Consider the following 26,207-nt stretch of genomic DNA (forward strand, 5'->3'; position numbering starts at 1 on the left):
AATATAGTTCCCTGTGCTATACAGTAGGTCTTTGTTGTTTATCTCTTATATATACAGTAGTGTATCTGTTAATCCCAAACTCCTAATCTATCCCCTCCCCATCTCCACCTTTTCGCATTCCTTTTTCTTAGACTGGGGTCTTTGGGGTGGTTTTCTGTAACCTGACGTAGATTCCCCAGTTAGACAAGGGAGGCATTGTTCAGGATGTTCAGGCGTTGTTCTGTCACCTGTTTGCCTTCCTAAGGCAAATTCGTTCCCCCTAAAATGGATTAGCTGGAGTTAGGTCTTTCCTGAATGTGGTCGTTCATATCTGAGTTATTTCCCTTGGCAAAACTACATTTCTTCTCTGCTCCACCTCCTGTGAGAGAGCCTACTTTGCAAGCAGATTGTTTTCCTTTCTGTTTTTTCAAGTAAACATTTTTATGAGCAATTAATTATGAGAACTCAGAGATCTAGGAAAGGCATTTGACTTTATCCCGCTGGCATTGTCAGCAAAGGGTCTATGCATCCCATGACCACAACTTTCATCTTTTCCTCCCCCTGGACAGCTTCTGATGACTCCCATGAATGAGTGGACCCCAGAGAAAGCTTCTTATCAAGCAAAATAAGAGGAAGAAGGAGCAGTTCCTACCATGGCAAACACTGCCCCTACCCCCACCTCCTGAACAGGCATACGCTGTTCTAACACACCATTCTGGTTTTATCATCTATTTGAAGTTGCACAATGTAACGCAGTATTTCAGGGTTACTTCTAAGCAGTGTCCAGGCAGAGAAGCCCTAAGGACATATGTGTCAAGAGCCGTCCATAAGCTAAACAACATTCTCTTGACAAACACATGACAGTGAATCATGTCGTGGGTCCAGCACAGTTGTAGGCAGGAGGCAGAAAGTACACTGGCCTGGCTCCAGGGCAGAAGTGCTGGTAACTTGGCCATTTTTTAATAGGACTGAAATGTGGTCAATTTCATGATAGACCAATGGTAAACTTTGACGAACCAGCTCCTTCTCTGAGGGTCTCATTGTATGTAAAAACAATGTTTTCCTACCTGGTGTCTTCTTTTTCTCAATTCACAGAATGTCAGTACTGGGGCTCAGAGCTCCAACTGCCTACTCTGGATTTTGAAGATGTTTTAAAAGATGATGAGCACGCATACATGTGGCTCTCCAACCTCAAGAAGGTCGGCATTGTGCGGCTCACAGGAGCATCTGACAAACGAGGAGAAATTTTAAAACTTGGGAAAAGGATTGGTTTCCTTTATCTCACATTTTATGGGTAAGTCACCAAAGAGTTGGTATTCTGCCATTATATATAAAGTTTGATGTGTTTCCCAGAAGGGGGATTTTTTTTTCGATTGATGATATAGAAATGTGCGTAACGTCTTGAATAGGGAATCCAATGGGAAGGCAAGTCAAAAAGTGAGATTTCTCTGAGGATGACTGGAAAGACATCAGATGCCAAAGTCTGGACACTTATAGGTGATGAGTCGTGTGCTAGGGCTGCCACAACAGAACACCACAGACTGGGTGGCTTAAACAATAGAAATTTAGCTCCTCACAGTTCTGAAGGCCAGAAGTCCAAGGTCCAGGTGCTGACAGGTTTGGCTTTTGGGGAGAGAGTGCTCTCTTCCTGACTTACAGATACCACCTTCTCACTGTATCTTCACATGGCCTTTCCTCAGCGCATCTGCACTCCTGGTATCTCCTCCTCTTATAAGGACACCAGTCTCCGGGCTTAGGGCCCCACCCTTACGACTTCATTTAACCTTAATCACTTTAATTCAAAAAGATACCTGCACCCTAATGTTCATAGCAGCACTGTTTACAATAGCCAAGACATGGAAACAGCCTAAACGTCCATGGACAGATGACTGGATAAAGAAGTTGTGGTATATTTATACAATGGAATATTATTTGGCCATAAAAAGTAATAAAATAATGCCATTTGCAGCAACATGGATGGCCCTGGAGAATGTCATTCTAAGTGAAGTAAGCCAGAAAGAGAAAGAAAAATGCCATATGATATCATTCATATGTGGAATCTAAAAAAAAAAAAAAAAAGACAAGCAAACTTATTTACAAAACAGAAACAGACTCACAGATATAGAAAACAAACTATGGTTACCAGGGGGAAGGGAGTGGGAAAGGATAAATTGGAAGTTCAAGATTTGCAGATACTGACTGGTATATATAAACTAGATAACAAGTTTATACAGTATAGAACAGGGAAATATTTTCAATAACTTGTAGTAGCTCATGGTGAAAAAGAGTATGAAAACAAATATGTGTATATTCATGTATGACTGAAGCATTGTGCTGTACAACCGAAATTGATACAACATTGTAAACTGACTATACTTCAATTAAAAACACACACACACACACACACACACACACACACACACACAGAAAGCCCTTAATCACCTCCTTGAAGGCCCTATCTCCAAATATAGTCCCATTGACGGTTAGGGCTTCATCATATGAATCTGGGAAGAACACAGTTCAGTCTGTTAACAGGTGGGATAGAAAACTGTGTTTCTCTATGACTTTTTAAAAATATTCAGCTTTACAAATGTTAAAGTTCATTGAAGTTTTACCTCCCAAGAGTTGGCGCAAAATTCAATGGGGCCCTGGGGTATTGAAACCAGCCACCAGATGTGTTAGATGAAACTAACATACAGAAAATTAAGTCTCTGAACCTTAGCAAGTAACAGGAAACATAACTGATTTTAGCTTTGGAACAAGAGGCTGTTTGCATAAGAATTGCCTGGGAGGTAGCATTAATTATGGGTAATAAAACACTAACAACAGGAAACACTTCTGGAAGTGGGGGTATGACTGTGTTTCTAATCTTCAGGGTGAGCGCATCATTTGCAATGGATACATTTAAACTTGGACTCATAGAGTAGAGGGCACTAAAAGTGAAAAGGACCTTCAAAATGCAAAGGTTGCAAACTCGAAGCACGCAGGTGGTATTCAGATGTGTTTTGTTTAGCCCACGTGATGTTGAAAGAAAATGGAATTCGTGATCAACACTTAAAAACTGGGAGATTTTAGGTTAAATATGGACCTGACTTTTCTTGAAGAATTGAATGTGGCAACTAATGAGCTTAACCCCCTGCTTGCTGACAACCTGCTGGATATGAGATGAGGCTGGGTCCTGAAGAGAGCATATTCTCAGTCTCCAGTTTCACAAATCCTGCCCCAACTCCCACCTCGAACCTGCAAGGGCCCTGCTAGTCTTTGACTTTGCCACTAGGTTTGCTAATCCAGAGTAAGACTTTGTCTGTAGATAAACAGGGGGTCAAAAATATTCAGTCACTGATGCTCCCAATGATTCAAGCAAGTTTATTCATGGCAGAAGATTCTATCTTATTTAGGCTTGGATGATCCAGCCCCCACCCCCACCCCAAGAACTTACTTTTACCATCAACAAATTTGTGTCATACAAAATTTTTATTTCCCCTACATCTGTAAGAATTTAAGCTGCCTAAGAGATTACAACAGTAACAACAAAGGAAAGAGGAGGAACAGTCTTGAAATTAGTAAGAGCCTCAACTGTATTATTTGTTCTTTACTATTTTCTGCAACTTTCTGGAATAGATATTATCCCTGAGTTCACTGATAAGGAAGCTGATGCCCAGAGAATTAAACTATAACCCAAGTTCCCACAGGTAGTAAAAATGGAACCAGAGTTGGGTCTGTCCAATCCCTGGGCTTCCTAACCCACCTCACTATCAATAAGAATATGAAGATAAAACATAGGAAAGGTGCTCTCAGGTACCGGAGGTCAACAGAACACTTCAAAACAAACCTCTTCTATGTTATTTTACTTAGTTTTTATTGGCTGATAACAGTCTTTTTGTATCGATGCCAGCACATTTCACAATTTCACAACACTGGCCAAATTTGGGGGCTTTTTGTTACAGTTCCCTAACTCCAATTCCCATCCATAATTTTAAGGGTCAGATTCTTAGTCCTGATTTATGGCTTGTGTTTTGTTTTTGTTTTGTTTTGTTGTTAAACATTGTAAAAAGGCTTACTCTAGTATTGTGAAATTTATTGGAATAAATACTAAAGGTTTGTTGTCAAAACAAATCAGATCTCCTACTGCTATTCCATTTCCTTTGTCCAAGATCTTCGCATCTGATCAGGTACGTTTAACCTACTCAACGTCACCTTCAGCGGGTGATCACACTTCTTCCCTAAATGTCTCAAACTATACCTCACTCCAGGAAATGCCTTTCTTTCCACCTTACTGCTTCTTCCACCAATGATTACCAAGATCTCCCTCTTTTTTTTTCTTGGAGTATAGTCAATTTACAATGCTCTGTTAGTTTCTGGTGTACACCATAGTGGCTCAGCTATACATTTATATATATATATATAATATATATATATTTCTTTTCATATTCTTTTTTCTTACAAGCTATTACAAGGTATTGAATATAGTTCCCTGTGCTGTACACAGGACCTTGTTGTCTCTCTGTTTTATGCACAGTAGTTAGTATCTGCAAATCCTGAACTCCCAATTTATCCCTCCACCCTCTCTTCTCCTTTAGTAGTCACAAGCTTGTTTTCTATGTCTGTGAGCCAAGATTTCTTATTTTATTTTTTATTTTAATTTTTTTGGTAATTTTTAATTCCCTACCTCAAGAACTTAACAGCAGAGAACAGTTTTGTTGTTGTTGCTTTGATTTTGTTTGTTTGCTGATTTGTTTGGGGGGGGTTGTTAATAGAATGAGAAAAGTGAGTATTTTTGCTGAAGTTATTTGCCTTTTCTATACTGAAATTAGGATAAATGAGATTTTAAAAAGAAGAGATATTTTAGAACAACGTTTCTCAACCAAGGCTGCACTTTGGAGTGGCCAATTTAAAAAAATACTGACATCTGGGTCACATCTCCAGAGATTTTTTTCAACAGGACTGGGATTTGGCCAGGGTATCAGGACTTTTAGAAACTCTGCAAGGGAGACTCCTTTGCAGCAAAGGTTATAAACCTCTGGTTGAGAGGAAAGGTTAGTTCAAGAGAAAGCAGGTCTCAATTGACGTATAGCTTGGGTTCCTTACGTCGTCTGAATTCTCACGATGATATAGACTAAGTGGCATTTGTCACATTCTTCTTTGTGCTGTGGGAATGGCTGGACATGACTTATCTTTATAACAGAATCAGCAGTTGCCTTAAACAGGGCCTCTCCCTTTCATATCTTTGTTTCTCCACTGGTCCTACTCTTGTTTGAAAAATAGCTGGTTGCTGAGTGAGTGAACGGAAAGAGTAAATGAAGGCAATAAATAATGGAAAAGAAAAAATCGGAGAGGGACAGAGACAGGAAAGTGGGGAATGTTAAAGGTAAACTTTGCTTTCCGGGTAGATTTTTCAAGGAGCCCAGTTTCCACTCTTGCTTAGATGCCAAAAACAGTAATAGCTTGGTGCTACTTTAAACACGCTTGCCTTGGGAAATGAATATCCACCTAGTACTTTTCCATTCAAATAGGGCTACTAGTTTAGAGAATTTGAATTGCATGGGTCAAAAATGAGAATTATAATACCTATTTTTGGTTCTTGGCTGTCATCTTCATTGTTAAATGGTTAGTTGGATAAACCAAAACAGTAAATTCCAGAACTGTGTGCAGTCTTAGTTTAGAGTAGGCAAGAAATAAATGCGTAATCATAAATTCACACCTAGATGCTTTAAAGGGATATAAAGCAGCAGATGAATGCAATAATCATCAGAGCATTTCATAATTATAAAATTACATTCACCTACCAAGGCAAGATGGCAATAGCTTTGAGGGCAAAAGTATCCACCGTTTTCCACATCTGTATTTTCTCGGATACTTGACAGTGCATCACCTAGACAGTATTTTTTTCATGCAGCTCAGTAATCTTACTGCCTTAATGATGAAATCTTTCCTAGGAGAAAAGAGTAAAAGTTGGTAAAACAACTCTCATTGTCAATTTTGTCAAATATATATATTTGTGTGTGTGTGTATGTATGTGTATATATATATGTGTGTGTGTGTATATATATATACTGTAGATCACAATGTAAAAAGATAACATTTTCAGGGGGATTTAACCCTTTGATTTACAGCAATATACCTTTCATAGAGTGGGGCCAAAAGCCTCATCCCATGACCCTGACCCCCTCTCCTCCAAAATCAATAAAAATAGCTTTCTGGATCATTTCTCTATTGAAGAAATTTTCTGAATTTCATGACATAATTTAATCCAATGGGAAATAGTTATTGTAAATAAACTACTCTTTACCTATATACTGCCATCATCAATGATTATATCGAGTTAGAATAACGCATTCAAAGGTGCATCCCACAGAGTAAATCTGAAAGAAAGAGCAATCACGTCAATCAAAGAGAATGTCTTGATTAGTGGTATTGTCATTTGACTCATCCATGCAACGACCATTCCTTGAATACTTTACCATGTGCAAGGCGCTGTGTTGGGCATTTTGTTCTGAACTAGACTTGGGTTTCAATTTTATGAAAAACTATCTTTGGTGATTTTTGTTACTGAGTCTAAACTTGTTCTCTTGCCACACGACGGGTCAATAAATCAAGAGAAGAGGTGTTGGGGTAAGGAATAACAACTGTGTTCAGAAAGCCAGCAGACCGCGAAGATGGTGGACTGGAGTCCTAGAAAACCATCCTTTCCTGAGTTTGAATTCAGGCTTTTTTAAAGTAAAAGCAGAAGGGGTAAAGTCCTGGCTCCAGCCAGGCTCTGGAAGGGATGTGTTCATTTCTTCCTTCTTCACAGGTGGTCCTGGTCAGGATGCTTCCTGTGAGCTAAACAAAGGCATTTTAGCTTAATGCTCATTACCTGGGAGGCAGGGTTCCCAGAGATAGGCCATTATGCATATTTTAAGCTTATAGGCAAGGTTCCTTTAGTGGTTAACAAGCAATAGAATACAAAGCTTAAAGTAAAAGAAAGAGATCTAACACAGAGATATTGAGGACTTTCACTTGGTCAAGACATCAAAAATTCTTTCTTAGCATTGTCAACACTTATCAATCCTTAGAAAATTGACTTCATGAATAAGCCATCAGAAAGTCAAGCAGAAGGAAATACAGATATCGACCTTGGCTAGCGAGAGCCCAGAAGTTCAGATTTTCTTCTTTCTTCTTCTAAGAATGTTTTATTTTCTGGCACAAGCAAGGCACAGTAACACATGTAGCAAGGGTTAGACAAAGAAGAATAATGAGGCGAAAATTTAAAAAAAATTTCTGAAACACTAACATCAGGAATAAAATAAAGACAGTGAGAAACGATGAGAAAAGGAGGTAAAAGAAAAATTTAACAGATCTTGGTGTTAGATTTTATCTTGTGGAGACAAGCATGAAAGCTGTATAATTGCTAAGTAAAACTTCTAAGGCCACCAAATATAGTGGAAGAATAAAAAGAAATACTTTGGAACACTTCATTTCAAAAAGTTTAGGAAAGAATTGAGGACTCAATGCCCTAGGACATCTATGTTGCATTACTGCCCAGAGAGCTGACCACAGGACCGATGGGAAAACAGAGCTTAATCATGGCTTCACCACTGGCTACTTGGTGAAAAGGTGATCTAAACTTTTCATGTAATTTTCCAGAGTTATGATTCTCCTCTACTGAGGAGTTGCTTCTCTCTTTCTACAGGAGTGTTGTAATATCTCTCATGCCTTTTGAAGCCTTTGGATGAAAATTTGCTGGAAAAATATAAAATATTACTGCCCAGTTTGCATCTTCATGAGTGCCTTGTATGCAGACTTCAATCGGATGAATAAAATAATGTCAAACAGCAAATGTTTCCGTTGGGCTGTTTGTCAAATACACCAGCCAGGCCAGTTAAGAATTAACAATATTGAAATGGCCTCTGGGGAGTACAAGTATCTCTCTTTTCCAGCATTCACTGGATTTCTGCTAGCATTTCTGTAAGCCAGACCAGCAGCATTTCACACATTAGGTTGTATTAGAGACTGAGAATGTATGAGTGAAAAACATATTATTCCTTGGCGTCTGGCCCCTTAGAAATTGTTCCTACCATTAGTGTTGCCTCCAAATCTGACTTTGAGACGGCTGCTTGCTTGATAATACATGTTACCAGAAAGCATTTGTGAAATCTGGAGCCTGAACAGGCAAAGAAAAAACAAGTTCACCCATTTTGATGAGGTTTCTAGTCAAGAAAGAGCTTGTGAAAACCACACAGCAACTTCTTAAATAAAAATGGCTTCGGAGTTAAGAAAAACCAACGTAGGAGCAATTCAGATTTGGGAAGAAAACTTGTCTGAGTTCTGAATTTAGTTGTAATGTCGTGCTACTTTGTAAAATAAATCTCACACTGAGATTTCTTAATGAGTTGTTTTAGATTTAGTACTGAGCATAGTGTTTGGGGCGGAGGAACCTTTAAAATGTGTGTTCTTGTGAGTTTCCTAGCAGAGTCACAGGCTATGTTCTTTTGGTTATTGTGAACCCCAGCTTATGTTACCAGCCAAGAGCCAGTCCTTGGAGTTCCCTTTGTAATATTAGGGTTTGCAGTAATGTTACTGCCAATAAAACCACTTGAGTATGAGGTCATCTCATGAATGAAAAGCAAAATAATTTCTATGTCTCGTGCTCCTCCAGAAATCACTTGAAGAAATTTATAAGATACTCTAATAAGGCAGTTGCTTCCCCATAAGCCCTGTGACCACCATTACCTCCTTGGTTATGCTCTGTGCAGCCCAGACAGGCAGCTGCTATTATTGAGATGGGAGAAAATAATTTTCTACTAAGCATCTCTTATGTGCTAAGTATTGAGCTCCATGCTTTACTGTCATTATCTTGAATCTTGACAATTCTGATAATCATCATCCCCATTTTAAAGGTAAGGAGACTGAGGCAGAAGAATCAGCCGCAAACCCAGGTTTACTCGATGCAGTGGTCTGCAGGCTTTCCTTTGCACCATGCTTCTACAGCGGCTTGTTACCTAACGTTTTCCCATAGCTCCTAATGCCATAGTAATTGTTGACTCTCCAGTGTGGTTGCTACTCATATTGCTAGCTCAGATGCGAGGGAATCATCTGACAGGATCATGTGGAAAATTCTCCAACTAAACCATAATGACAGCACCAGAATATTCATTGCCTTCCCTGCTATTAAATTCAAATCATAGCCAACTGTTTCTGCAGAAGGAAAATGACAATTGGCAAAGAATCAGATAACTTGTCACAAAAGAAGATAAAGTTTATATTTGACTCTTTCACACTAATGAGCTAAACTAGCTTCCAGTTCTTGTTCTGATGAAATAAATTAAGCACAATTTCCCTCCCCCCTCCAAAAACTATTAAATATGCTTAATATGGAATTCTTATAGTTGTGTGTGTGTGTGTGTGTGCAATGTACTGCATTCTAGCTTTTTTATAATGAAGGCTTTTGGACTTTGGAGCAAATTGCTATAACTTTTTTTCTTTATGTTTTTAGAGGTACTTGTTATCTTTCCATCATTACCTATCTTCATTTTTATTATTGGGATTATAAATATAATAATATTATTATATTTATTATTATTATTAACCTTTAAAACTAAATTTCCAAAAAAAAAAACCCAATTCTCATGGTAGAATATGATAGAGACAGAAAAATCACATAAACCAAATGTATAACTCAATGAATTATTATAAGGAAACACACTTAAATACCATCCAGAACAAGAAATGGAACATAGCCAGCCACCCCGTAGTCTACCCACAAGCCCCAAGCAATTGCAAACCTCTTTTCTCCCCACGTGTAATGGCTCTCCTGAATTTTCTGGTATTCACTACCTTATTTTTCCTATTTAAAGTATTATCACCCCAGTGTACCTCCTTGAGCACTACAGTTTGGTTTCCCAACTTTTTAGTTTTTTGTTACTTTTCCCCTTACCCACAACTAGTTCTATTGGTAAATATAAATGTATTAATCAGCACGAGTGCTGTCAACTATTTCTATTCACTTCAGTTGTCTGAGCCCATTCTCTTGTAAATTCCTCAGGAAAAACTCATGGGAACAATATTCTCTGAATTCTTGCATATTGAAAACAACTTAAGACCTTTATACTTGAAAATCAGCTTGGCTAAATGTAAAATTCTTGGTTCACAACATCTCTAACATGTCGCTATAGTTTTATTGGTAATCCAATTTTCTTTTCCTTGTAAGTAATTTGATATTTTTATCTAGATTCCCAAAAGGGTTTTTTTTTTTTCTTTAAAGACTTGAAATTTTATAGCCTTGGTGTTGGCTGTTTTGGGGCAAATTTTTCGGGGAGTATATGGGTTGATCTTTCAAAGTACAGTTTCAAATCCTTTTTTTTTTTTTTTTTCTTATTTCAAGGGGTTTTTTTTTTTTTTTTTTTTTTTGAAATGTAGTTTTTAGCATTTGTTCTGTTCTTTACTTTGGGTTTCTTCTTTTGAGCACCCCTGTTATGTATATATTAAATCTCCTTTGCCTATCCTCTTAATTTGTTACTTTCTCTCAAACTTTTTATCTTTTCCTTTTTTGACATTTAAATTTTTCTCCCTTTTATCCTTACTGATCTAAAAGCATTATTTGTTATGCTTATTTGATCTTGCATTCCTTCTAATTTAGTCTTCATTTTTAATGATTTTTTTTTCTTTCCTAAATGTATCACCCATTTTTGAGTTTCTAACTCTGATGTAAGTTATTCTTTCATATGTTGTATCAAAGTCTTCTGGATTCATTAGAACCAGCTATAAATAGAAAATAGAAGTTAGAAACAAAATATTTTTTGTCTTTTAGGGGAATATCCGTCTGGCAGGTGTGGTCTATAGGTGTGCTGTTTTACCATTCATTCTTTCTCTCTTTTTTAAAATAACTATGAGACTAAACCTTAATCATTTTTATGTTACTAAGTGTTACGTAAAATTTGTTTTCTTAACTGTCAAGGGGAGATATGACTCAGAAGCCTTTTGTAACTTATGGGTTTAAGCTATATTTCAAACCTATGACTAATAATGTTGTAAGACCTCCTAGGTCTTCTCTTCACTTTCACCTACGTCTTCTTTTTTCCTGGCCCCTGTAATGCTTGATGTGGGGTCTTTTTCTCAGAAGGAAGCTTTATCATGGAACGGAGTTTGTCCGGTGAGGTTTTAGAGTTCATGGGGCCCAGACCATTCTGATCCCTTGCCACAGGCAGATCTCTTGTACTCAGCTATACTGGAAGGTGAAAATCCCCTCCCAGAGTTAACAGCCATCCTCAAATTGCCTTCCTATATGGTCCAGTGAATATCTGTCGGTGATGTGGAATTTTTCACATCCCCCAGGTACCTAGTTGCTCCCCTCTGCTTCCTCCTACACAGTTGCTGATACCACGTATTATGGCTTTAGAAGGTCCATCTCTATACTCACTCATTCTGTGGGTTCGTGGAAACATCTTGTCACTTAATTTTGCTTAGATATTGCCCCTGAGTTTTTGAGTTTGCACTCTAGATGTCTTGCAGGGAGAATTCAGTGAGATTAAAACTATGTCACCACCCTCGTTCCAGAATCCTCCTTGTTGACGTCATATCTTTATGTCTTATGGAGATTTCCATATTAGTTCAGTGAATTGAGTAAGAGCAACAGTAGATATACGAAAGATTACCTTTTTCTTGTTTGTGTTTAGGGATATTAATGGCATAATCTTTTTTTTTTTTTCATTTTCAGGAATAAATGCAATATAAACATATGTCCACAGTACAAGTAGGACTGAAACTTTAATGACTTTTTAAAGCACAACTCTAGCAGTTTCCCCTAGAAATAAGTCAACAACAACCATGATTGGTGGCTAAAGCATTCGTGAATTATATATACCTAGAATATATAGCTTAGGCTAGGATTAAAGTTAATAGACACTCAGGAAAATAATGCAATTTACTATCCTAGAGTCCATGTCATCATTCAACAAACATTTTTGGCAGTGAGTTAAGCGCCATGAGATAAAGAATGTTGGAACTCAGTTCCCTGATGTAATGAGATGTTTTGGTAAGACTTTACAGGACTATGAGGGAAGCAGAAATTTGAAGAGAAACAAGAATAGCCACAGAGTAAATCCTCCTCAGTTCAGCCCAGATTCACCATCTCTCATGTCCTCTGATAAACCATATTCTCTCCTTCCACTGGGCCTTCTCACAAGCTATTTTTTGGCCTGCAATGACCTTTACCCTTCTATGTAAATCCTACTCAGTCTTCGGGTGTTCACTTGATCATCACTTCTTTATTCTCATAATACCCTGAACATTAGCTTTGGAAGATAAATCACCACAATGTGTCTTTCCCAGAGGCTGTAAGTTCCATGAGGTACAAGTACCATATCTATTCTATTCACTCCCGCATCTTCAGTTCCTGGCCCATGGTATGTGTCTAATAAATGATAATGGAAAAATAAATCTCAGGAGCTCTGGTGAGTGACCGCACCTGGGAAGTCATATGTGGCAGTGTCATGATTGTAGTTAGAAATAATATGCAACGTGATGTTCCTTTAGATGGTTAATTATCCAATTTTTTTTGTTTATTTTAGCTAGGAGAGTGTTTTTCACGTTAAAATGCAAAGACTGAAAAAAAGATATGAACATTATGTTTTTGATCCAATAAGATAAGTAATGATTTCAAAAGAAGGCATTCTTCCATATCTGACAAGAAGACTTTGCAGCAGGTCAGCATTGGAGGCTATAGCTGCTGGTGACAGTGAATCGAGGGTGCATGTTTAGAACACCGTTTCATATGAGTAGTAGTACTTCAAAAATGAAAAAGAGTATAAATAAATTCAGCATCATTTTCCAAATGTGAGCCATGAGCCAAAAGAGTATAAAATTTATCACTATGGGTTCAAAGAACAAATCTAGCAAAAACAAATTTAAGCATTCCATGAATACTGATTCAAATTTGTCACAAAATACTATTAATATCATGAAATGCCGTGGTATGTAAGATTGGCCATCTAGATTAGAATGAATCTAGTAAATCAGCTTCCTAAACAATTCCATGAAATACTCTCTTAAAGTCATGATTTTAATGTACAGGAGCTTTTGACAAAACTCAAAAGGGAAAGTTCTAACAATTAAAATTTAAGAATGACATGAATAGCTCAGTGGAAATACTTAGGTTTGCTTAATAACATCTTTGGCAAAAGCAGTATTATTTGTACATTTACAATTACCTGCCCCAGTACAATACCAAGGAAGTCTACTCCATTAAATTAAGATGCTCGACTGAGCCTGCCTCTTCAGCTTCAGAACAATCTGGTCCAGCACCTCTGCTTCGTCATGACATTTCTTGATAATCTGCTTGAGTTGTTACCTTACTTACAACCTAAGAATAGGTCTTAATGAGAGGTGCCTATAAGTACACCCTAATCTCATCAAGGGCCCACAGTGGGCTTTTAAAAAATGCTTCCTACACAGACCAGTGAATCATGTTTGCATTTATTTCTGTTGTGTTTTATTGGAGATTTAGATTCAAGAGGGATAAGTGAAAGCTTAGAGTCATAGACAACCAGCAGCAGCCTTCCTGGCATGATTCATTTCTATGAGGAGGTAAAAAGGTAGATCAAATGACATTTCTAAGATTTTCCCAGACTTATGCTATAACTATTAAGAGAATGTTTTACGATTGGAACAGGCAAACTCCTTTCCTGGGATGTATCATTACGTGTGAGCATAGACTTTTAGGCTATACATCCCATACCGTGCCTAAGACACTTTAGGGCTGAAAAATGTTTATCATTCCCTGCCAGTTAGCTCAGAGGGCTGGAGAACTGCTCTGATGAAGCCAAGTCACAAGCCCCATCCCTGTAGAAGCCAGTTAGTGTCAAAGAAAAGATCTGTTCTCTGGCTAAAGCTTGCACCTCGAATCTGAGCCAGCTCTTGACCACAGCAAAACTCAGTTAGTTTACCCCTGATCATAGGTGGAACCAGGAAAAAGAACGTAGGTGGATCAATGCACAACCAGCATCATTCTTGGAAAGAAAATCTAAATAAGTCATTTCCTCCTGACGGTGTCAACAGCATCATCTTCTTAGAAGATGTTATACATTCTACAACTTGATGAAATCACCTTTTTTGTACCCTAAATCCCTTCCTACATGTTGATTATTCTTGGAATGCTGAAGTTGACAATCGTCTGAATCTGTATTGTGGATGGGCCATGGAGTGACACAAAGAGAACATATATTTCTTGGCTACAGTCGTGACAATATAGTGGATCATCTAACTTATACTTGAAATGAGTTGCAGCAGGCTATATATATCCTCTCCTCCTTTCACTAAGCCTCTTTCCAGTTCATGGCCACCTATGGAGGGCTCTTAAATCTTCAATGAAAGATATACAGTCTTTCTACCCTAAATTTAAATGAGGAAAAAAAAAAAAAAACACACAGAGCAAAATAGCTAGTTTCATCCTCAAATCCCAGAGGACAAGAAAGAAACCCTACCTTTCCCTTTCAGATTTCTCTGCCTAAAATGCATCTCCCAGGAATTCGCATTTCTCCTTCCCTTATTTTGATCAGATTTCTGTGAAAAATTGCGGCTTTTTCTAGAGCACTTTCAAAAGCATCATTTCTGGCATGATATTCTCCTGCCCCCAGTGCTTATATCCTTGCCTTGTTTTATTTGTAGCACTTATCTCTTATATAAGATTTGGTAATTACTTGTGTGTTTGTCCTTTTTGTTCCCTGCTATATTTCTAATGCTAAAACAATATCTTGAATAGAACAGGTGTTCAATTAACAAATAGACATTTTAACAGCAATAAAATGGCATGAATATATAGTGACTTTTTTTTTGAGCCAGCTTTGTTTTATTTTGAGACATGGCTTCCTTCCAATTACCCCTTGCCTCAATATTCCAAGGGAAAAGCCTTACAAAATCTGAATAATTGTTGCTTTTCTTGCCACAGAGTTGCAAGTAATCTCTAGTTCTTTTTTTAATTAACTTTTAAAAATGTGTAAGTCAAGCTATTTTTTTGGTAATGAGGGTAAAAGTAACATAACATAAAATTTTAAATTTTTAAGTATTCAATTCTGTGTAATTTAGCACATTGACAATGTTGTGAAACCATTATCTCTAATTTTAAGACATTTTTATCGATACTATTATTTTTTTAAACTAATTATTCATCTTAGAATGATAGAAAACTAATCTATTACATTGCACAACGGTAAATAAAGGAGAGAATTAAGCATTTATCTCATCATCCCTATGTAAGCTATTATATGGAGTAACCAAATAGTAGATGAGGGAAAGTGGATCTTTTTAAAAATATTCCAACTGATAAATTAAAAAGAAATTATTTATTTGGCATTCCACTATTTGGAATTCCCAAAGAATTAGCGGACCAAGCCACTGAGCATGAACAAGTACAAGTAGCACCAAAAAATAAAAAAAGACATCTAGATATTCTGTGCCTTGTAATAAAAGAACATAATGACATCTATAGTTTTGCCAAAGAGAGAAAAAAGAATTTGTCTGAGCTTCTGCATTTAGCTTACATTTTTTTAGGAAAAAACAGAGGACGGGAGAATATGTTAAACTACATTATGAGTATATTACCAGCAAAGTTCAGACTCTGAGGAACTCTATTGGCCAAATTCCCTAAGTTCTTCAAACCATAAATTGTGATAATAATAGGCTGGAAAATAACCATATAGACTAAGAGACTTAAAAGACATAACAACTTTTTCATGTGCAAGATTAAATGTAGTGCCTAAGGATATGCACATTCAGGAATAAAAATATAAGGAAGTGATAAATGTAGAAGTTATGGTCATGGCTACTCTAGAGAAGAGAGAAAGGAACCGTGACTGGGACAGGGCATATGTTTGAGCTTAAAGTTATATTTCTTGATCTGAGTAAAGTTACAAGAGTATAATTAAAAATTCATTAAGTTCCCTCTAAGATCAGGAATAAGACAAGAATGCTGTTTTCACTGCTGCTGTTCTACAGTATACTGGAAGTTTCAGCAAGAGCCATTAGGCAAAGAATAGAAAAAAGGGCATCCAAATGAGAAAGGAAGAAGTAAACCTATTCCCTAACGGCATGACTGTATATGTAGAAAACCCAATAGAATGCATACAAAAGGGCTACTAGAGCTAATAAATAAATTCAGCAAAGTTGTAGGATACAAAGTTTATGCACAAAAATCAGTTGTGTTTATGTATATCAGCAATGAACCATCTGAAGGAAATTAAGAAAACAATTTCATTTACCATGGCATCTAGAAGAATAAAATACCTAGGGTTAACTTTAACCAAGGAGGTAAAAGACTTGTAAAAGAAAAACTACAAAACATTGCTGAAAGAAACTAAAGAGGGTCTAATAATGGAAGGACCTCCTATATTCATGGATTGTAAACCACACTATTGTTAAAGATGGCAATACTACCTAAAGTGGGCTACAGAGTCAGTACAATCCTTGCCAAAATTCCAATGGTCTTTTTGCACAAATGGAAAAGCCAATCCTCAAATGTACACATATATGTGTGTGTGTGTGTGTGCGTATAATGCAAGGAGCTCTAAGTAGTGCAAACAATATTGAAAAATAACAAGGTTGGAGGACTCACATTTCCCGATTTCAAAACTTACTGCAGATCTACAGGAATCAAAATATCATGGTACTGGGATAAGGATAGACATATAGATTAATAGAGTACAATTGAAAGTCTAGAAATAAATTCCATACATCTATAGCTGATTATTTTTATTCAATGGGGAAAGAACAGTCTCTTCAACAAGTAGTACTGGGACAACTGTATACACAAATGGACCCCCTTCCTCACACCATTTGCTTAAAAAAAACCTCAAAATGGGTTGATTATAGAGCTAAAATCATTAAACTAGGGGGCAAGTATTCATGACCTTGAATTGGGCAATGGATTCATGCATATAACATCAAAACAACAAATAGAAGTTAATTGGACTTCATCAAAATTAAAACCTTTTGAACATCAAAGGACATCCCAAGAAAATGAAAATCAACCCTACAGAAGGGGCAAAAATATTTGCAAATCGTTTATCTAAGAGTCTAGTGTAGGATATATAAAGAACTCTTACAACTTAACAGAAAAAGATAATCTAATTTTAAAATGGCAAAATACCTGAATACATTTTTTAGAGGAGATATACAAACAGCCAACAAACACATGAAAGATTACTCAACATCATTAGTCATTAGGATATTACAAATCAAAACCATGAGCTACCACTTCACATCCACTAAGATGGCTATAATAATTAAAAAAAAAAAAAAAGACAAGAAGTGTAGAGAGAGTGTGGAGAAATTGGAACCCTCACACATTGCTGGTGAGAATGTAAAATGGTTCAGCTGCTGTGGAAAATAATTTGATGATTCCTTAAAAAGTTAAAGATAAAATTATGATATAATCCCATAATTCCACTCTTAGGGATTACCCCCCCCCCCAAAATTGAAAACAGTTACTCAAATAAATGCATGTTCATGAACATGTTTGCATGATCATACTAGTACTACTCACAATAACCAAAGGGTAGAAACAGCACAGGTATCCCCCAAAAGATGAATGGATAAACACACTGTGGTATATCCATACAATAGAATATTATTCAACCATAAAAAGAATGAAGTACTGATACATGCTACAACACGGTTGAATCTCAAAAAAATTATGTTAAGTGAAAGAAGCCAGACACAAGAAGTCATGTATGATTCCATTTACATCAAATATTCAAAAATAGGTAAATCCATAGAGACAGAAAGCAGATCGGTGTTTGCCAGGGACTGGGAAGAGGGCAGAATGGGAAGAAACTGCTTACTGGGTAAGAGGTTTTAGTTTGGAATGATGGAAATGTTTTGAAACTAGCTAGCTAGAGGTGTTGGTTACTAATGCTGTAAGTGTTCTAATTGCCACTGAATTGTTCATTTTAAAATAGTTCATTTTATGTTAGGTAAATTTTGCCTCAATAAAACATTTTTTTCAAATGCATTAAGCTACCAAAAAACATAACCTACAATCCCATATACACCTCTTTATAAACTCTGTAGGAGAGACTAACGTGTAAACGTATTCTTTTTTGGAGAGGAGACGAGAAACGAGGGGATGCTGATTCTGAAATAGTTACTTTGGGCAAAGAAAGGTCAGCCTCCTTTCCTGGCTCATAGTAATTATTTTATAAAATGAAGTTTCCATTTCCCCCATGTCTCAAGTTCATGCTAACACATTTCCTCTGGCTTAGGGACAGCCTGTTACAACATATGTTTCTTGTATTTTACAGACATACTTGGCAAGTGCAAGATAAACTTGATGCAAACAACGTGGCTTACACAACTGGGAAGCTAAGCTTCCACACTGATTATCCAGCCCTCCATCACCCACCTGGGGTAAGGTGAGCCTCGACATATTTTCCATGAGGCAGGCCAAGAACCAATATCCTCCTCAATTTTGAGCCTAGAAGATTATATGTTTCACTAGCTAATTTGTCATGGAGCTCTTTCTCCAAACACAATCCAAGCTCACAAAATCTCTGTGCTTAAATCCTGAACAGCGTCCCAAGGGATAGAAGATTTCCATGTTGGTGTTTTTTTTTTTTTAACATTTCTTTGTTTCTCCCTGGAAATAACTATTGGTGCTTTTCGCTTTGCTAAGACATTTTACCATAGCAGTACATTTTGAGGTCTTTTTGTACATTTACTGTTCTCAAGAGAGTTAAAAGAGAAAATGAAACCAGGGAACACAATGTAGAGTTTTTCCCAAAAGTCACGTGGCCATCATTCATATCAGTTAGCTATTGCTGAAAACACACACACACACACACACACACACACACACACACACACACACACACACACACACTATAACTTAACAACTGAAAAGAACAACCATTTACTTAGCTCATGTTTTTATGATTTGGGCTATGTTCAGCTGGGTAGTTCTGCTGCTTCTGAGTCTGCTAGGGACTGGCTGACGCCGGTGGTGCCTGAGATGACTTGTCCCTGCTCCATTTGATCTGTCATCCTCTCCCTGCACCCTCACCCCTGGTTAGCCCGTTAATGCACACAGAAGGTGGCAGAGTTTCCAAAGGGCAAGCCAAACCGTACGAGGTCTCTTGAGACCTAGGCTAGTCATCAGCACAGTGTCACCTCTGCCTTGTTTTATTGGTCAAAGCAGGTCATAAGTTTAGCCCAGATTCAAGGTGTGAGGAAGTGGAGGCCACCTTTTATGGGAGAAGCTGCAAAGATGTACTACAAAGGAGTGGGAATACAAGGAGCAAAATAACCTTGGCTGCTTCTGGAAAGCATTTGCTCGCCCATCTATCAGATCCTTCATCAAGGAGGGAGATGTTCACCACAGAGCCACAAATCTTCCCGCTACAGTTTTACAAAAGTATCATTTTGCTAAACTAAGAAATAAATGATGAGGAAACTACCTTTGAAAAGATATTTCCCCCCCTATTTTTAGAGCTAATGGGATGAAATGAAATACACACACAGAAATCTGTATCGTCAAGGGTAAATGAAAGTGAAAATTTGGGGTTGTTCTCTAGCTAATGAAGGTAAAATGCGGGAAAATCAAAATTCATCTTTTTTTTTTTCCATCACATTTTCTCTGTACCTTTGCTGTTACCCATTGTCCTCACCAGTATTAACTAAGCTAAGCTAGTATTTGACTTCACATGTTTCAAATTATTTTGTTGATTATAAAACACCACGTAATTTCTGAAAACTAAATGACGACAGTGAATGACCCCCAACAGTCACCCTTTTGGGTGGGGATTGAGGGGAAGGCACACAATGTGATTTGTTTTAAATCTGGGCCAGAAATTTTCTAAAACCTTGGAGGTTGAAAGCCAAACTAATCAACTCAGTTCATCTGCAGAGGACAGGTTGGAGAAGTTAAATGGAATAAAGTTTTTAAAATCAGACTAGAGAACTAAAGATCCTATTTGAATTTTTAAATTATCTGCTTTTTAAAATGAGTTTAGTTTTTGTTTCTCTGTTAAAATTGAAAGCCTATGGAAGAGCAATTAAATGACTTCATAAATATTCCTGAAGTAAAGTATAAAGCTTGACATTCTTAGCATTTTATATTCTTTTTCTTTTGCATTTTATATTCTTTCAAAGCATTTTTACTTCTGTTACTTTATTTGATCCCTCTTAGCATTCCCTTGAGGTAGATAGGAGTGCTCTTGTCTTTTTATGTTAAATGAAGAAATGGTTCCTGGCATGCTTAAATCCTTCCACAGGGTGACATCTGAGTAATAGGGAACTTGAACTTGGAAATCAGCCTCCATCTAGTTTTTTCACCACACTATCCTGATCTTGAGTTGGACTTTCTAATTCCCATAATTTCTATATCATGTTGATTATTTATAGACATTGTCATACACTACAAACTCTTGAAATACAGGAATTGAATCTTATACTTCCGTACATGTCAAGGCTTAAACCAGCTCCTTGCATGTAATAGAGATTTAATAAATATGCCAAAGAGAGGTTAAAAATGCCACAAAATTGTACCAATCTCCACCAGCAAATGAAATATCTGAAGCTAAATGACCTGATAGGAGATTTTTAAATAAAAGATGATTCCTGAAATGTCTAGTTTCTGGTAAAAGAATGATTTAAATGTAGGCACCTGCTTGTGCTATTGTTCAGGTTTCCATTTTGAATGGTTCAGGGGTTTTTGAACCAATGTTTGAGCTCTTTTTAACAAACAGGATAAGTCAATGTTATTTTCAGTACAGATGAAATGATCTGGATAATGAGTTACCTGTTGAGAGTTCAGTTTGATCAATTTCAATCACGTGGGCCAGGGAGAAGGAGCCACATCTTTAATGAAACACAGATGCTGCTTCGTCCCCTGTCTTTGGGCCAAAAGTCACCTGCTGCCATAAAGTAACATTTAGAAAGAAAAGTTTTTTGGTTCTGAATGACTTACATGACATGAAACTGCGTTTTGTACACACCAGGCACATATTTACCTTTGAATTCACAATGAAAGTGTTGTCTGGCCCCATTGCCTTTCTCCTTTCAGAAGATGGCATTGAAATGCAAATATACGAAAGAAGATTATTAGTTGGCCTCGCCATATGTAAAAGACATCAGCTGACCCTTTTTAAAGATTTATATTTGAAATATTCTGTGACTTCATTATGGCAAAGTCTACAAGGATTTTAAAGACACTCAGATTCTCCCAAAGACAAAGTTATGCTATTGCTTTGCTTTCTTGGAGTTTGGGAGACTTGAAATTGATACTTTCACTTCATCTTCTTTTGAATCGTGCTGCTTCACCCCTCCTTGTCCTGGTGATGTGATGACTTTTTGCAATGACTTGATCAGCTTATGCACGTGTTTTGTTTTTTGTTTTTTTTCAAGCTTAAAAAAAAATGGCATCAACTTAAGGACTGAACCATTATTCATTTAGCTCAGCTCTCTCCTAACATCAGAAAATAAGGTGTCATCAACCTGAAATGGAAGGTTTGGTTTACAAAACACATATACACACACACCACAGAATACTGAATTAGTAAGAGTCCTGTGAAGGGATTTCTCCCTTTATAGGAAAGGAACTTGCTCTATGAGGATTTTGAAGCAAATAGGCCAAGGTCTGAATATTGGCTTTGCCATGTATTAGCAGAGTTCCTACCAGCTGGCCAGTTTTTACACCTCTGAGTCTCAGTTTCTTCATTTATAAAATGGAGATGAAAGTAGAAATTCTAAGTACTGCTGTGAAGAGTGAATAAATGTGCATTATACCATCATAATGTAAGAACAAGTATGTACAAGACTTTAAATATTGAGAAATTTTGTGTGGTTTGGGAGGGAGGTAGGATTTGTGTTCTAGATCTACACTGTGAATTATGGTAGTCACGAGCCACCTATAACTGTTTAAGTTTTAATTAAAATTAAGATTAAGTGAAGCTTAAAATTTAGTTCCTCAGTCACACTAACCACATTTCAAGTGCACAATAGACAAATGGGACTAGGGACTATTGCATTGTGCAGCGTGGAAGAACATTTCCATCACAGCAGACAATTCTAGTGGACAGCACTGCTCTAGCCATCTATGGAGATAACCAAGCTAAATGAGTATTTTCCCCTCTTATCTTAACATGCCTGTAGTCTGAGTACTTGATCATATTTGCCTCTTCTTTTCTACAAGAACTGTCAGACATTGGTTTGTATTTTTATTTTACTCAATAAGAATGAAATTTTCACAGCTAAATAGTGTTAGTCTCTTTAAGCAGAAAATCACAGTCTAAATTTAGGTATTCAAAATCATCCACTCATGCTGACTTACCAAAAGGAGTCACATCACCAAAGAAAACTAACCAACTCCATTCAAAAGAATATTGTTTAAAATATTATTTATTACACTTTGCTTTCCAAAATGAAATGATGTTAAACATTTCCCCTTGAATCTTAGTAAAAGTAACTATTAACTTACTATCCTTTTGGTTTCTCATTCCCAATATTTCTTGGGTTTATTCATCCTCATAGCCCCCTCCTGCCTCATTTCCTTATCATTACACTTGAACTATTGCATTAGACTCTCACAGTTACTCTCTCACTAGTTCCCCCCTTCAAAAAAATTTATCTCTGTTGACACCACTGGACTAATAATTTTCAACTCAGTCTTGACTACATTACTTCCAGACTCAAAATCCTTTAATGATTCCCCTCTGTGCACAAGACAGTTCAATTTCTTTCATCTGACATTTAAGAGCCTCCACGATGAGGTACTGAATTACCTTTCCAACTGGATCTACTATTCCCAGTTGTAACCCTCTATTGCAGCCAAAATTTTGGATGCCCAGCGAAGGGTGAATTTTAGCATACCCATCAACACGGCCACCTGGTTTGCTCTCTCCATTCTCTTCTCCGTATTCAAAATCTTATCCATCCTCCTTTGCCCAAATTAAACCCTATCTTCTCTGTAAAGCCAGCATGAAGCGCTCACTCTCTACTACTCTTATGATCTGTGGCTTCTGTTTACTAATGAATATTAGCTCCCTGTATCCCTGTCCTCAATTTTAATGATATTTGAACTATAAAATATTGATTACAGGCAACTTTTTCTCCCTAACTTCTTTCTCTGTTGACACAAAAGACACATATAAAAAAGAAATCATTTTAATGCATTTACCTCTATGAATCTTCCTTTAACACAGTGTCAAAAATGTAAGTGTGTACCATTTTAAAAGACATTTCTATTTCTTTTTATAGGTTCAGCTTCTGCACTGCATAAAGCAGACAGTCACTGGGGGTGATTCCGAAATTGTAGACGGATTTAACGTATGCCGAAAGCTCAAGGAAAAAAATCCTCAGGCGTTCCAGATTCTGTCCTCTACCTTCGTGGACTTTACAGACATTGGAGTGGATTACTGCGATTTCTCTGTACAATCCAAACACAAAATTATAGAGTAAGTACTGTTTGTAAATTTCTCATAGCCATAACAATTGACAGTGAAAGCTTCATTTACCTAAATCTTAAGCAGCAGAATGCTTCAATTAACTCCAGAGTTTTACTTTTTAAGAACTGCTTAATTCAATTCTAGAGTGGAAGAGAAGCAAAGAACTATTTCACCATTTAAAAAAAAAAAAATCTTTATCAACTTCTAAGAAATCTCTGTTCTTAATCAATATTTAAAAAAAGTAAGATTTCATGTACACTTCATTTTTAAAATATAAGTTCTGTATAGTGATAATCAGTGTGATTGTACTGGTCAGGACACTTTCAGGAGTGAAAGAATATAACTCAAATTAGGTAGATCCAGCAGTTTAAAAATATCATCTGAGATTGATGTCTTTTTTCCCTTCACCTCTTAGACCACGTATCCTCTGTGCTGGCTTTGTTTTCAAAGATAATCATAGAAGCTCCAAGTTTTTATTTTTCTTAGAGTTGGTCATCATAACACAGAGAAGCCACTTATTTCCCAACAGCTACAACAAAGATGTAGACTCACTGCCCAGATTGTGTCCAAGTCTATCCTTGAAGCATCACCACGGCCAAGAAGTCAGAGAATTCTGACTGGCCATTCCTAAATCACATGTTCATCTCAGGAGTGAAGTCAGCCTCACCTGAACCACAAGATCTGAGAATGAAATAGTGATGTCTCCCCGGATTGATCCCCCCAAATCATGTTCCCTACACAGAACACTTTGTGTATCTTTTCATTTAACATTATTTTGTAATAATTTTTCAAGGATCTACAAAGGCCACAAATGTAACCTCCTATTTGAGAATTATCCTACATTGTGCTTCTAGGACATGTTTTATTTAATCCAACATCAGCTAATGAATTTTGGGATGTTTCCAATTTTAGAATAGAGTGTGTATTCTTCTTTTAGGAGAAATAACCAAATAATATGAAAAAAAACCCACATTTAATAAATAATCAAATCCCCAGTATACTAACTCAGCTTTCTTTATATACACATATGATCTTTATTTATTTATTCAACAAATATTTATTGAGGCCAGTCACCCTTCTTGGTGCTTGGGTTACGGCAGTGGACAAAACAAAGATTCCTGGCCTCACGTAGCTAACTTCCTAATGGGGGAGGGGAGAATTAGGAATTTTAAAATAAATGAGTAACTTGTAATGAATGTTAAAACATTTTAAGTGCTTAAGAAAAAAAGAAAAGTAAGGCAGGATAAGGGAATCTGTAGAGCCAAAGACTTAGGGAGGATGAAATTTCTATCGTTAAATAGTGTGTCAAGGATAGGCTTTACTGAGTAGGTAACATTTGCACAAAAACCTAAAGGAATGAGGGATTTTTGCCCAGAAGATGAACAGTTTCCAGAATCATCTAGAGCCAAGATCCTAAGATGACCCTAAGAAGATACCCCGTGTGTGTTCCAGGGACAGCAACGAGGCCAGTGTGGAGCAGGGAGGAGGTCAGATGGGGATAAGTTCACCTAGAGCCATGTTAGCCATTGTAAGAATATTAGCTTTCCTTTTCAGTGAAATAGGGACCTTGAGCAAAATTTTGACCAAAAGAGAGACATCTATATTTATATAAATGTGTTTACATTTAAAATGGATCACCCTGGCTGCTGTGCTGAATGTAGCTCAGGAGAACAAAGGCAGAAGCAGGAAGACCAGCCAGGAAGCTACTCCAGGGCTGCAGGTTAGAGAGGAGGTGGCTTGACCAGGAGTGGTCCGAGCGGTGATGGCAGCAGTGTGCATAAGTGTCCGCTTGAGAATATACTGCTATATTTTGCATATCAATTCAGTATGTTTTCCTGACAGATTGAATGAAGGGCATGAGGGAAAGACAGATAGACATCAAAGATAGATTCTAGTTCAGAACCGCATCCTCTGAGAGGTCAGTCATCGAGGTGGGAGAGAGAAGAAGCAACTCTTGAGATTCCTAGTCTTAACACGACAGTTTTTAACTATTTAAAAGTTATCTTAAAAGCCCATAATAAATTACCATGTTGTTGTAACACAATAGGATTGTAGATTCCACAAGGCTAGTGAATACAGGCAAAAAAAAAAAAAATACAACTTAGCTAGTGAGTGAGAGTAACCGAATATCTACCATCTGAATCATGATTAGGCTTTGTTATTTTTTGCAGTAAAATTCCAGAGTTTGGCCATTATCAAGGTCCCAGGGATATCCCTAGAGAATATCAAGTGGTTAACATTAATTCACTTGAAAATATATTTTTAACAACAGGAGATGAAACAAAGAGGGTTTTCAGTTAACCAAGGTCCTCTGTCTCCTGAGTGTTTGGGTTAATTTTCCTCTGGTTAAATCTTTTAACTCTTTCGAAATGCTTATGTCCTATCTAGTACAAAAAAAACCCTTGGAGGCTGCTGAGAGAGCTAAGTATAATGCAGAACAATAAAAAATAAACAAAGAAACAAGGACAAAAATAATCATAGTGAAATTAAGCTAACTTATGGCATCCTGATGGTTACAAATTCAGTCACATGAACACAACTCCTGTTGCCTGTGCGCTCTTGGTCAAGTGACTTGTGCTTGCTAAGTAGGCCACCAAAAGGAGTAATAGTGCCAATAAAAAACAAAAGGAGCCCTAATAATACCTGCTACATACAATTACAGTGGGGATGACTGTCCCGGTGCCTGGCTCAGAAAGGGCAGAGTAAATTTTAGCGAGCTATCCTTTTCATAGTCCAACACACTTATTGGTAATAGATTTTAGTATTGGCTCTGAGTTTCTAAAGACCAAAACAAGGAGAGACCGTCATCAACTTGCA

The 26,207-nt window shown here is 37.0% G+C and overlaps 1 protein-coding gene across 1 annotated transcript in view; it reads left to right on the plus strand.

The window, feature by feature from the left end:
* Positions 1 to 26,207, plus strand: part of BBOX1 (gamma-butyrobetaine hydroxylase 1) — a 49,872-nt gene that overhangs the window by 18,811 nt on the left and 4,854 nt on the right. The window contains exons 3-5 of the mRNA XM_014568098.2: positions 1,075 to 1,273; positions 18,252 to 18,357; positions 23,203 to 23,399. Coding sequence (XP_014423584.1) covers positions 1,075 to 1,273; positions 18,252 to 18,357; positions 23,203 to 23,399 — 502 coding nt within the window. The remainder of the gene's footprint in view (positions 1 to 1,074; positions 1,274 to 18,251; positions 18,358 to 23,202; positions 23,400 to 26,207) is intronic.

The sequence above is a fragment of the Camelus ferus genome, chromosome 10, assembly GCF_009834535.1.
Source record: "Camelus ferus isolate YT-003-E chromosome 10, BCGSAC_Cfer_1.0, whole genome shotgun sequence".
Taxonomy (NCBI): Eukaryota; Metazoa; Chordata; class Mammalia; order Artiodactyla; family Camelidae; genus Camelus; species Camelus ferus.